Source organism: Protopterus annectens, chromosome 1.part0, assembly GCF_019279795.1.
Source record: "Protopterus annectens isolate FY-2018-M chromosome 1.part0, PAN1.0, whole genome shotgun sequence".
Classification (NCBI taxonomy): Eukaryota; Metazoa; Chordata; order Ceratodontiformes; family Protopteridae; genus Protopterus; species Protopterus annectens.
Window position 1 is genome coordinate 349,872,054 of NC_056725.1, and position 15,178 is coordinate 349,887,231.

Here is a 15,178-nt window from a genome sequence, read left to right on the forward strand (position 1 = left end):
GTAGCCTTCCAATCTAGGTTGCCCATGGATTCTATTTGTGCAGCTGCTACGTGGGCAAATCCTCATACCTTTACTTCTCATTACAAGTGAAATATGGTCTCCAGGAGCAGAGTTGACTTTGGTTCCACCGTTCTGAAGAGTCTGTTCCAATGAGCCGCCCAGGATTGTAGGTGCTAGGGACACTGTCCCAACCAACAATAATGAAGGCGAGATAGACAACTTAACATAAAGAAGTTATGTACCTACCATAACGTTCCATGTTAGTTGTCTTCATCTCGCCTTCTTTCTTGCGTCCCACCCTCCGTCCCCCTGTCCTATTGGACCGAGAGGAGCTCTGGTTTCACTGGCTGAGTGTTCTCTGGTTTGTTTCCTCTACTGACTTAGAGAGTATAACAGGTACACTCAACCTATTTGTTTGGACAGGTTTATTCTCTGGCTATGTCTGGGGTTAGCTATTTCAAACGAGATCTGGGTAGCTATTCCTAGGCATCATGGGATAAGGGGTAGCCTCAAGCCAGTAAACAGCTCTTGAGCTATAGAAGATGGCCGGGTCGGAGCCGAGGATCGGCTCCGATCCCAACTAGCAAGAAAGAAGGCGAGATGAAGACAACTAACATGGAACGTTATGGTAGGTACATAACTTCTTTTTTTTTTACAAGGTCAACAGATTGCTACTTTGAAATTTGACATAGCACACTGTGGCACTGTGTATATTTATGACTGGATTATTTTGCACCATACTGGATTCGTGAGCTTCCTGAGCTTCTCATGGACCATGGTATACTACCTACATCATTGGCAACATTTTCATACCTTCTGCTACCACTTTCTATCAACTTCTGATACTCACTGATGGGAACATTCAAGAACACCACAGAAAACCTAGCACTGTTACATACAAAAACATCTTAAATGGAACCCAAGCCACGTGAGTGAAGTGCATTCCTATGCTTAATATGCTAAGTAGGTCACAACACACAGTGACAGTGCTAGCACTACATGAACAAACCACTGTTTATATTGAAATTTGCGTTCAATGACCTTCCTTTTGTGATCACAGGTGAAAAAATCCCAAAGAAATCCATGAAAATAGTATGGACAAAGGGAAAGGTACAAGTTGTTTATTTAGTGCATATATTAGTGTAATTCTGTTCTCACAACTATAAAATGATCCTTTTCTAATACAGAAAATAAAATAAATGGGTAATGAAAGCAAATCAATATTCACAGTATACCTTCCACTAACCTTAGGTGATGGAGAGCTGCAAGACCTCTTTCAGTGATCTGTGTGCAGCCAGCCAAGGACAGCTCTACAAGTGAATCCTGGAAGACATGAAGTCTGCTTAAACACCAGTCATCAATGTGAGGGCAGTGGTTCATGTACAGATATTTGAGTTCCTTTAAAGGTACTGGAGGACAGAAAAAAAATTACAACCCATTACTCTCTATCATGCTCTGGAGAGATAAACGTTTTTTTTTAACATTTATAACACACAAGCAAAGTTTGTGCCATACATAAAAAAACTACACAATGTGTACTGCATAACCTGTTGGAAAACCACAGGCTTGAAATGAAAATAATTTTTCACTCTACCCCCTTGCTCAAAAATCTATTTCTGAATAATAAATATTAAGTCATTTATTAGGAAATCTGTCACTTGACCAGAGTAAAGATGACCATGAGAGATGGTCTCCATGAGAAATATTGCCACCAGCACTATCTGGGTTATGCTGCTGTGCACATCAACATGATGAAAAAGCACAAAGCAGCCTCTCATTAGCAATTTATTATCACATCTCTAAAACGATCACTGGCATTGTTAGATCTAGATGTAACATGGTTGAATAAGTACCAGCTAACTTTTACACACACACACACACACACACACACACACACACACACACACACACACACACACACACACAAAGAATCTTCACAAACGTTCTTACACACAGACAAACAAACTCATATTTATGCATACACAAATAGGCATCCAGACAGCTGCAATCATGCCCCTGTAAACACAGTCCATGCATGCTCCCCACACACGGCTATGCAGTAATTAATAGCTGTGGGACTAACCATCTCTGCTCCTACCACAAAAGTGAATGGGAGTACATTTTTTTCACTTCAATGCACTTTCAGTGCAGTAGAGCTATTCTTTGAATGACTCAACCCTATTGTTCTAATGCCAAAAAAATTCCAAGGAACATCGCAATGTTGACAACATTTCTAGGGAACATCAAAATGGCTAATTTGCATTAGCCATGCCAATGGACTGCTGCATCTGCATGTGTCCTTCAATAGTGAGACCGCTTTGGCACTGCAAGTTGGTGTCTTCATACCTCTGTAGTGACAAGCAGTCTCACTCAGGCATAATGCACACTGCACTCCTGATGATGGAAGAACTGCACAGTGCATTACACATTTCTGAATTTCAGGATATGTATCATGCAAATGTTTTTGCAACATCTTTATTAAGAACAGCTAGATGTTAATTTTCTTCAGTGTACACATCCAAAGATGAGCTTTGAACATGTAAGGGTTTAAATTAACATCCAGCATAGCTAAGGGGTGTGTGTGTGTGTGTGTGTGTGTGTCTGTCTGTCTGTGTACTGAAACCATGTAAAGGGCAAATTTAGACTGGATTCCTAACATAATGATGCTTGGTTAATGGTGAATAACATCATCTTAGTTCTGTTTAGATGGAAACTAGAGACTGAAACAAAAGGAACAAACCTGAGACTGCTCCTGGCATGCTCAGTAACCTGTTCAAAGTCTCCATTGTAAGCACAAAACAGGACAGGTGACACTAGGGACCTCTGACTAGTACCTTTTGAATAATGTGAATGGTAGCCTGCATCCCTGGTGCAGAGGGATAAACCATTTAACTGCCATGCATCAGTTTAGTTTTTCACTGCTATTGAAACTAAATAATTGAAGACAGGGATGGATCATACCATGATTACAATATTTAACTTTCACTTTATGACAACTGCATTTTCATTTGTGCATATGCAAATTGCAAAAAGTGGATTAAGAATTAATTGATACATTCATTACGTAGCTCTACTACTACTCAACTTGCTGTTTGTTTCTTTACAGGTGTATCTTTAAACCACTTTGTCAGACTATCCAGAACAGTCTCTGCAGGCTGCCAAAGATAAAGCCATTTACTTTCAACCTGTGCTCCAACACCTTATTTAATTATTTTGATACATTCTTATCTTAATAAAGTTCATAGGAAGTTACTAGGCTATTAACCCTAGGGTCTTTATAAGCCTAGCCATGTTATACCATTGTTCCCTTACTGACCTAGTCCAGGGTCTATATTAGAAGACTGAAAGTTTAAAATCACGAATGCTATAAAGAGCGAAAATGCCGGACCTTGAAATCATTATACACCCCCCGCTAAATATATATTCCAACTCCGAGGTCGCACTACAGTGAGGAAAGGGCAAATATTCTGATCTTCACTGTACTGTAATCTCAAAAAAAAGCACTTCGAAGTCCGACATTTTCACTCTTTACAGCATTCGCGATTTTAAACTTTCGGTCTTCTAATATAGACCTGCCAAGTTGTATGGTCTATATTTATAGCTCGTGTCTATAATCAAAACCGACTGCCTTCATCCAAGAGGGACACAGGTGACACCCCCAAGCTAAATTTACAGTCTCCCATCCGGTTGTCTAAGTTATGCTTAAATAGGGTAATTGAGGTGCTCTGTTTTACGTGAATTGGGAGTTTGTTCCAGAGGAGTGGCAATCTCTGGGAGCTTTTCTGTCTCTCTAGCACATCCTGTTACTGTCACAGGCTAAGTTAAGATCCATAGAGCCAATAAAGATTTTCCCATTTGACTTGCGGATGTGCAGCATTTCCATTAGGGCAGGGTCCAAGACTGCTATACAGGCCAGAGACAAGTCACCTCTCAGCAACCTATAAGATACAAAGTACAGTGACAGGGCCTTCAGTCTGTCCCTATTGGTCATTTGTTGAAGTCAGTGAATTTTCTTGGTGAGAAACCTCTGGAGTCTCTCCAGCTGCTGCAGGTGTCCGGTGACGTACATACAGAAGGGAACGTTGTACTCTATTAGTGGTCTGATGATGGATGAGTACAGGGGAGCTGTAACATCCTTAGCTCTGGATAAGATGTCCTTACTTATGAGATGTGCAACATAGAAGGCCTTCTTTACCAATGTGGATCCTTGATCGAAGTTAAGGTTGCTATCTACCTATGTTCCCAAATCTCTCACCACAGGGTCTGAGCTGGAGGGAGGGGCCCCGAAAGGGATGACTGCAGTTTTTTCCATTTAGTTCAGGTCTGTAGCATTGGCACCAATCATTTGTCTGTATAAGCCATTTTTGTGGTATGTCAACATCGCTGGGGGACTCAAGTGATTGCGTCCAGTTAATATTCTTCTGCAAACAGGGTAAGCAGGAGGCCATCTACCTTCACCTGGACCTTAGAGAAATAGTTTCCAAACAGTAAAGGGCCAAGCACAGATCCTTGTGGTCCTCCACTGGTAACTGGTCTACTGGTGGAAGTGGACTCTCCGACTTTGCCAGTGTGCGTTCTGTTAGTAAGCCAATTGGCTATCCATCTAGGATAGGGTTAATCCCCAGATGGGAGAAATTCTTTGTGATACCTGAATGGGGGATTGTATTAAAGGGCCTGGCTAAATTAAAAAAAATGTGGTATGTCCTGTTTTCTCTCATCCAGGGCTTTTTGGGCATTATCTAAGTAGTACACTAGGTTTAATAAGCAATATCTAACCTTGACAAAATCAATATGGACCAGGTCAAGAGTGCTGAAGGTCACCTATGTCCATGTGGATAAGGTCCATGGTGAATCTTTCCATAGCCTTGCAGATAAGGTTGGTTAGGCTTATGGATCAATAGTACCCAGGATCAGTTGATGGATGTATAGATGTGTTCAACTGTGAAGATAGTTTTACTTCTGCATATTACCAGATTGAGATGTACTACATATCACATAACATGTGATATTAACTTATGTAGTGTAGTTAATAGATTTGTGACAAAGTACTGGTAACACCAGGGTTGCAGTGCATGGGGGAAGGAAACACACAGCTGCACTGTAAATATATGACATATTCAGTTTAAGTTTCCACATGTAGTTTCATGGCACAGAGAGTAAATGGAAAGTAAATAGTAGAAATACATGCTAAACGTGGCTCTGCATAGCAAAGCAGCCGGTTTGCGCAACAGTTGGCAAGGTGTTTGCCATGAGAGATGCACATTATACGTAGTTGAGCAGTGTGCAAACACAAGCCATATTGCTAAAAGTCTGACAGTTACTACTGAGTATATGAAGCATACCTGCGGCTTAGCTGACTCTGTGGCAACAGGTGTAAATGTATTGACACATTTCTCTTTAAGCCCAGATGATACTGGGTTTGAATCCAGGTGTATCTAATACTTTAAAAAAAAAGTGATAATGCAATGACATCAGTTCTTTATAGTACATCTGTTGCTGTGTGTTGGCACAGCAAAGTGGGTTTAAGCAGCATTGTGAGGAGATAGCCACAGCATTGTAGGGCTGCTCACAGTCACTTGTCATTGGTGCGAGATGCCAAACTCCACGCAAACAGAGGCCAAAATGTGAAGGGATACATTGCTTTTTTCTGCTACTTATGTGCGTTGTGTGTGATTCTATTTTTCAACCGGATTATAGGTGTTAAAATGGGGTAGATAGGAAAGTGGTGAAATGGGGAGTAAGCAGGAGGAAGAACAAAGGAAAAGCAATACAGGAATGTGCAGGAGGCAGGTAGGAAAGAACCATAACTACCATTTCTTCAGCCGTAAAAACTTATACTGTATGCAGAATATTAGCTGAATCTGGACTATCACCTCCAGGGAGAGGAATGACAACAACATTATCATGTTGTATAGCCAACTGGACCGAATCAAGTGTGTCAAGAACAGACGTGCAAAATGGAGAGCTATGCTGTTGTGTCTTTCGGCTTTTCCCAGTTAGGGGTTGCCACAGCGGAACTCCAGTCTGCTAATAATTGGCAGTAGATTTTATATGTGCCGAGTTGCCAGCCCCGACGCACAACCTTCAACAAAGGTATGCCCATTCATGCACGTCTCCACACAGAAGACACTCTAGCTGAGAATTGAACAGGACAACGTCTTACTATGAGGCGACAACACTACTGCAGCACCACCACCACAGTCAAAATGGACAGCTATGTATAGAACGATATTTTTTGTGGGACAGGTGCCCAATTTTTTTTTTGTTTTAAATTCAGTAAGACAGGAATGCCGAGTTAGGGACATAGGTATGTCTGGGTCAGGTAAGTTACGTAGGTGAGGAAGCAAATGCAAACAAATGAGACAAGAGACAGGGATCGTGAGGTACACAAAAGGTTGGAGGAACAGCATGATTGGCATAAGAGAGGGGACAACCCAGGCTCATGCCCATCAAACATAAAGACGGTGAGAATAGAGTCCTCACCCACTGGACTGTCATAACTGTCTCATTACTCTGCTGGTGGCTGGAGTGCTTGACATCATCTCCTCCTAAGGACCATGAGGGAGAGCAGCATCTCCATCTGGCATAGGTGTACACCAATGAAGTGGTGCACAACCATACAACACCAACCCTGGCATCTCCTGGCATATGATGAAATCCCCAACTCCACCACTGCTCCCGGAGGATACCTCAGCACCAGCTGCCAGGGCAGTAGTACCTGAAGGTGCAAGTAGTGCAGAGGTAGCAGAGGCAGTGCTACCAGGTTGGTCCCAGATGTGCTAGGCATCATTGCTGCAGCCGGTAAAGTGGGTGGAGGCTGAACTACTGGGACTGGCCTACCTAACTGTGTTGTGGACATTCAGTGATGTGGTACAAATGGATGTCATGGAGACATTCTGAAGACACATAATAGAAAATAAAAAAATAGAAAATAAAAAAAAAGATAAGGGTTGAGGTGACAGAAAGAGATAAAATTAGTACCATCATATGTGACATACAATGCATTAACACTATTATACAACTATTTTATCTGAAGTATGACATTTAAGTATACATCCTCTAACAAATACACACTGTAAAGAATAGTTGTGTAACAATTTTCCATAAACTTAAGAGGTCTTTCTCTTCCATGTTGCAGTACCTACCACACCCTCCATGCGTAATGCTAGACGCCAGAGTCTCTGGTTTTCTAAATAAAGTTTTAAGGTAGCCAGATGGCTGAGTAGCGTTTTTAGTACAAAAGACTTGCAGATGTCACAAAACGTATGGTTGTGGCCTTCACCTAAACAGAATAAGCACTTATCATGCGTGTCCTTATGTGGAATTTGTCTTCCACAAGCACACTTACCCTTCCTAGCTGACATGTACATTTGAAAAGCTACAAGAAAGGTAACAAAAAACCCAAAAGGGCACTTATCTGCATCGAACGGCTGAAGCAAACAAGATCACTGCGGCAGAAAAGTTCTGAAGTGGGTGCATGCAGATGGCACTTTTATAGCCTACATCAGTTTGTGGCTCTGACAAGCAACGTCGCAATTACCCCTGCTCTTAAGGCTTTGCTACACTGACCGGATGTCCAGTGCTGCAGGCAGCAACCTCCTACAGTTATGAATACTGCAACATGAGAACAGAAGGACATCTACAGATGGCTGACAATAATCACTGAAATGTGCATATACTGCACATATGTGTGTTCTAGTTATACAGATTACAGTTAACAAAAGGGCATTTGTGCCACTTGTACAGAGTTTAATTTAATGTTAATATTTTTAAAGAAATGCAGTACTGTATAGTTGTGATTCATGGCATCTGAACCCACAACATCTGACTATAGTCTAATATTTGACTCTTAAAGTTGGTTTGTGCTACAGAGTACTGTATGCATACTTGCTTTCACAGTTAGGATATGCCTTTTTAATTTTCTACAACTGTATAAAAACCCAAAAATCTTTAACTTTTAAAGCTACAATAACATTTATCTTGTGTTAACAGATAAATATTTCAATGATTTCAATGATTATTTCAATGATTATTGTCAGCCATCTGTAGATCTCCTTCTGTTCTCATGTTGCAGTATTTATAACTGTAGTGAGGTTGCTGCCTGCAGCACTTGTGCCAAACTATTCCACTTGCTTCACTCAGTCTCTCCATTCGAGTAACACGAGCCTATCAACAGAACGCATGCTCAGTATTCGCTGGAGAAATAAAAGAAAAGAACAGAAGAGCATTATGCATACCAGTCTTGTGTATTATTTAGCTTTCTAACTATTACAAGTACTCTGTTATGACCATACTTACACAGCTGTGGGACATCCACAGTTTCAAATTCAGTCAATCAATGGATGGGGGTATCCCTTTTACACCTGTGTAGGTCATTAAAATGATGCCTACACTGCTGTCCAGTGTGTGAGATTCCAGGAGCACTGGATACAGCTTGTGCCAAACTATTCCACGCCTCAGTCTTGTACTGGGAACCAGAATAGTTCCCCTGCAGAAGTCTTTGGCTGTGGTGCTTTACCATGTGTCCAGTAAATATCCTGGACTCAGACTCCCAACCTCTGTGTCCTAAACTAGGCAGCTTCCCCCTCTAATGCCAGACATGTCTAATATCCAAACTAGAGCAATGGCAACTGATGCTTTCTCACCTATTCCAGTTATCACATTTACTGGTACTGCACTAACCCAAGCAACAATGCCAACAGCATTTGTGCAATATTAAGTGGTGCACAGCACTGCCAAGCAAGGAGGAAATAAATACTTGAAACTGGAAGGTTAATCTTACATTTGACCTTAGTTTGAGGTGTGTCTGGTGATATAGCTTGGAAATATATACTGGGAGATAATGATTAGGCAAGTTTAGTTTGCAGACATGCACTGGGGCATAAATGTCAATGTTCTGACACATTTATTTTAGCTTTATACAGTGTAAAATTTATTTTAAATTGTGGGATTCAAACCTGGGCATAAGAGACAAACATTTTCTTTCACAGAGCTGAACTTCTATCTTTGCCACAGAAGAAGTGCTGCTCAGACATAGTCAGGAATCATTCATAAATACAGGTGACAGTTTGAGGTGTTACACATGTATGTGTGTGACCGGACAAGGTTCTAGTATACAGGGTCCAGTTGTGTATGTGTCTTACGTAATTGTGAAGGCCATGCAAGTCAAGATAGTAGAGTTATACTTACAGAAATATAGTACATAGTCTACCCTCAATTATACATCTGAAAACAGAATAAAGGTGTCTTATCCCTCGCACATATAATAGCTCCACTATCTAAAGTGTTATAAGTGCCCGTGACTATAATGGTAAGTGGAATAAAAATGTATGGAAAATCCTATATTAGAACCCATGACTATGTGTATGGCAGTCCTACACTTACACCTGTTGCCATAAGAATGTTGAAATAACACTGGTCTATTTTTCAGTTCATTGCTCTAAACTTCACTGACACAACAGTAAAAATAGTTTGCACACCCAGTACTAGAACCCAGGACCATTGTAGTTCAGCCCTACACTTAACACCTACTGCCACATGACTTGTTACATAACATTTCCATAATTTCCTACTCATTCTTAAGTTCTCTGTGTTAACCGCCATGCAATGCCGCTTAGCATGTTTTTAGTGTGCCCAACAGAATTGGCTGAATGTTTCCATTCATATGTTCATGGGTAGGTACTAGGCTATCGGCCCAAGGGCTTACGTAAGCCTAGCCAACAAGGTTCCCTGGCTTACGCCACCCAAGAAAGTTATTTTCCTGTGCCACTGTCGAGCAGAGACACAGAAGTGATCCCTGGGGTGTATTTCCTATTTCCCATCCACTCATCAAGATTTTTCTTGAAGAGTGGAAAACAAAAACTGTAACAAAGTATTGTTTTTGACCTTTACCATTTTACACCCTGTCTGCAGGTGCTCTCGTTCAGGTTTGCGTACTGCTAAGGTTCTCACAAACGAGATAAGCACAGCCAAACTTGACATTCATTTTTCTCCGCTTTCCTCGTTTGCTGAAGATGCGCAACACACAAACAGTGGCCAAAAAAAAAAAAAAAAAAAGAAAGAAAGAAAAAAGGAAACTGAGGAAAAGCAATCTATGATGCTACAAAATATTAGTACACATGAAATATTTCTATATAGGTCAGGATTTGAACTCTCACTCCTATGAGCCTTCAGAACACAATAAGGGTGCCTTATCCCCCTTTGCCACACAAACACCTTTGCAATAGGGAACTGATATCATTCTGCATACAACCAACTGTAACATCATCTACAACACTATGAAACAGTATAACAATTATCTGTCCATGTATTCATTTTGGATGTAGTGCACTGAGTGATCACGCAACCATTTATGTGTATTGCTTGCAAATATGTAGCTCTGTCTTACCTCTCTTGTGTTTGTTTCTCATTCTTGGTCTTATCTGACCAGTAGTCTCAGACATGCAGTCTGTAACCCATTCTACATCATTGTCCTTAAAATGTGTGAGGATATCAAATGGCAATAATATCATACACATTTGCCAAAAAATAAAAGGGAGGTTGGATGTTAATGAACAGAACCTTTGAATTCTGTGCTGCTTACTTGCATTTCCAGCCTTGACAGAATTACTTGTAACACTTTGCAATTCTAACTTGACACACCCACTGGATGTAGGGCAGTCTGCATTGCTGTCATGTTTTCCATCTCTGCCAGTAATCATTCACAGTTGCAATCCACTAAAAACAAAACTGAGGGAGTGCCTGCACAAGGTTTGAATCTGCTACACAGAGCTAAGTATTTCGGATTCAGCAATTCTAATGAGTTCACACCTGATTTTCATCTTCACCATGCTGACAGCCCTGAATCTACACCATAAAAAGGAAACCATGTAGCTAGGGAACCTGAAGGCGAGTAGACTTGTTTATGCAGAGAACACAGAAAAGAGGCTATTCCTTTGGGAAACATCTGCACAGAAGATTACTGAATTTGAGAAGGCATGCTTGCATTTTTCAGCCATATACTGCATATGCTGAAATGTCATTAAAAAAACATGCTCAATATAATATATATGTATATATATTACCAAATGCTACACTTCTGTCTGTGTGCATTAGTTATAAGTGTACTGATGGCAAGGGTATGTATGTCAGGGCATTTCATAGGTATACATGATTGGCGATACCTTAAAATGGAATGTTCTGTGTTAAATATGTAGATATGTTTCAGGGACATTTCATTTGATGGCACTTTTATCATTTCAATGATGGTTTCTTAACAAAATGTGTCATCTAGCTGTTCTTTTGGGGTGGGGGAGCAAAGGTGCATTTATGTTATGGCACAAACAAGGATATGTCACTACTGTTATTCTCCCTTTTTTTGCATCCAGCCTGCTGTTCATATTTCAAATCTCTAAACTGTTTTATGTTACTCCAGTGGGTAATACTGAAATGTTACCTTTTCTGTTTTATCTGTGAACAGTTATTTTGTAGTTATGTAATACTTATGTGCATTAACCTTCCATTGTCTTTTTAGGACACCTAGGACTATGGCACCAGGTTCTGAATCCCTGTAAACCACCCTTCAGTGACCCTGAGTATCATGTCATTCTGGAAATTTTTATGTGATGAAAAATATGTCAGGCAGAATGCAAATTTGGCAGCAGATAGTTGTAGATGTCAATGCAGTAGGTGGCCACAGCAGTTCATATGATCAAGTGTGCCATAGGGCCACTGACATGATCTCATCAGCACGGAGGAGAGCAGCTGCAGTGGCCCATGATTAGATGGGTACCAGGGGGCCTACAGAGCCACCACTAACAGCTAATTAACTCCTGTCCACTGTCAGGGATCCAGACAGCTCACAGGAAAGTGCAGAACAGCATGTCCTTAACATTGGTGCTACTGTTTTAGGAACAGCAAGTATGCCCCAGGAGGAGCTTCTAGATATGCTTTTATCTCTCAATTGTTAAATACTGTTGTACAGTAAAATATTTACATTAATAGGTTAGTTCTGTTTAATAAGAAATTGGTTGGGGGAACTGAAGCTCGCTACAGTTAACACATTCTGACTGATTACACATTGGGCTTACGTTGGGCTTGTCATCCAAGTTCTTTTTAAAAGTACAGGTAATTAACATATAAAGGGCAACAAGTTTTACCCACTGTGTTAGTGTTAACTGTGATGATGTTGTCCTTACCTTTTGTTTAACATCTTCCAGGACCATCCGGCACAGGGAGCATACCATCGCCTGCACATGGTAAGCCAAACATTTTTTGTCAGTACTGATGAGCAGTTAAAAATATTTTAGTGTGTGATGTTGATGTCAGGACTGTTGTTTGTATTACTGTACTGTCTATAATAGTGGCACCACTATTCGTTTGTTAGCATGTAATGGAGGTATTAATCTTTTCCTGTGCATGTGGCTTATATCACAGGTGATCTTGACAGTGGACATGTGGGACTTCAATCTCTTGATGTCAGAGTATCAGCAAGCTCTGATGATGATGGTGAGCAAACAGAGGCACAATCGAGGGGTGCAGAGGTTGATATACAGCCATCCCCTGAAATTCCATCAGACAAAGCCAGTAGACCTATGCCTACCCATTCCAGTAAGACCTCATATATTGGATAGGTGGAGGGTGAGACAATCAATCAGGGAACTGTGGTTACTGCAGCTTCAGTGCCTGTTGATTCTGGCCATAGTCAAAGTTTGGGTAAGGTGCCATGCAGGAAGGTTGTTAGGGGTACTCGGAGAAGGCCTGCTGTCCATCCTCCTCCTAATCCAGGTGTCTCTTCCCATCCCACTCAACATACATTCAGGGCCATCATGGAGGCACAGGCACATTCCCATAGGTCCTCCAGAGAAATGCCTAGGATGGTAGATGTGACACAGGTTGACATGCTTGACTGCCTCCACCATGTTGCTGATTCAGTGGCTCGGATGAATAACACATTGGAATAGGAGGTGTCCATGATAGGATGTCTGCTGGGAGGTAGATTGCATCCTTGGGGGGGTGTAGGCCAGCCTCATCATCTGCTGTTAACCAACATGGCTGTGCCCGATCATGCTCCCATAGTTGCATTACTTCCAGTGCCCTGTCAGTGGTTGAGCTGTTCATACCGTGGTCCTGTGCGTACTTGTGAAGGGAGCTCATCCAGCAGACATCTGACCGTGGGCGCTGACTTGCCATTGCAACTCCTGGCAGAGCCAGTTCTCGTGGTCGGATACAACAATGAACCGCCACCTCTACCATGCACAGCTCACACCAGTCCGACATACCACACCAGTTTCATCTGAAGGACCCATACAAACAAAACAGTTACATGGTTCAGCTATGAAGGTTAAAACTCATTTTGTCACTATCTGCCTGCTTCTCTTTCTTACTCACACACACACACCAATCTTTTGTGTCAGGCTAGGCTTCCTGCCCCCCCAACAACCTGTGCAAAAGCTATGCCATATTGGTCTTTTATTATCTTTTGGATTCAGAATACATGAGCTTTGTGTCTGATGCTTAGGATGCACAGCTGACTTGCTGCTTAGAATAACTGCATTTGTGATGCTGAATGGGTAATTGCACCTTTGACTTATATTGGTCTTGGCAAAAATGTTTGCTATCAACTGTTTAACTTTCTATCATTATTTTTAATGATCTTATGAGGGTTGTGATGTCTGAAACTGAAATGTGCATCATTACTTTCTAAATTCTCTCTTTAATGATTTTCTAGTACAAACATACGTTGCTAAACTGAGGACATGCAGTGACCATCACTACTTTTGAGAGGTAAGACTGTGTGAATCTTTGATGCCTGGGGCCTGCTAGTTAATAATGGACACATACAAGTCAAATAAGTCTCTGCTGTCATATGTTTACAAATCACCCACCTTTTACTTGCTTACACTACCAAGTAACAAATTGTAAGGATATGTCAGTCATTCATATTATTACACAATACTCTCCAGGTTCAGCACTTACCTTGTAAATCCAGCAGTTGCAACAGTTTTAGCTCAAGGCTGACTCTGTCAGATGCAAGCAGTACACAGCCATTGCGTGGGTAGGTAAAGGTTGTGAGTGCTGCCTGGGATCAATGTCACTATATCTATGTACATAGGAGAAAGGTTTTAGTCTCTTAGGTGGTGAGTGAGTGGGGTCTTTATTAAATGAACACATTTTCATAATACCAAATGCTCTAAAGAGTAAAAATGCTAGACCTCGAACTCATTACTGTGGGGGGCTGCACCCCCCCCCCCGCTAAATATATGTACCAACTCAGAGATTGCACTACAGTGAGGAAAGGGCAAATATTCTGACTTTTACTGTACTGTGATCCCGCAAGAAGCACTTTGAGGTCCGGCCTTTTCGCTCTTTAGAGCGTTTGAAATTTTGAACATTCGTTCATTTAATATAGACCCGAGTGAGTGCGCTATGCACTCTTTCTTAGCCAATGCAAGGACATATTCAGCATGCCTATGTCTGCCTACATCCAGAGCTGGTTTCCCCTCTGACTCCTCATCTATGTGTGGCTGTGGTGATCTTGCCATTGGTGGTGGGATAGGTGCCCCTTCCCCTTGTTGATCCTGCTGAAGCTGTTTTCTCAGGGTGATGTTGTGTAGCATGGCACATACTGTGAAAATTTCAGTACATGTACGTGTGTTATATTGCAGGGCTCCCCCAGATGTATCTAGGCACCAGAACCACGGCTTCAACAGCCCAAACATACACACTATTATTTCTGGTTTGATTGTGTGCCCGATTATGGTGTTGTTCAGCAGGTGTGTGTGCATTTCTGATGGGTGTCATTAGCCATGGTTCCAATGTATAACCTGCATCTCCCCAATAAATGACCCTGTGGGATATCTCCCCTAGTGAACATCTGATACATACAAGAGGTGTGCCAGATATGCGAGTTGTGGTAACTGCCTGGGTTGCCAGCACACATGTTCAAGATGATTCCTTTGGCATTACACATGACTTGGCAGTTAACAGAGTGGAAGCCCTTTCTATTTATGTAGAAGCTTCCCTGTTCACTGGGTGATGCTTAATTCTACATGTGTGCAATCTATGGCACCCAGTACTTCAGGGTAGTGTTACTACAGAGTAGAACTCCTGCGTATTTCTGGCCATACCCTCAGGAGTACAGGGAAAATATATGTGGTCGCTAGCATGTTGGTGCATAGCATTCAGGAACTGATGGAGG

General features: G+C 41.5%; 1 protein-coding gene across 1 annotated transcript in view; it reads right to left on the bottom strand.

The window, feature by feature from the left end:
- The window catches only part of DMAC2 (distal membrane arm assembly component 2), a 654,694-nt gene that overhangs the window by 175,084 nt on the left and 464,432 nt on the right, over positions 1 to 15,178 (bottom strand). The window contains exon 5 of the mRNA XM_044060005.1: positions 1,247 to 1,409. Within this exon, the coding sequence (XP_043915940.1) occupies positions 1,247 to 1,409 (163 nt within the window). The remainder of the gene's footprint in view (positions 1 to 1,246; positions 1,410 to 15,178) is intronic.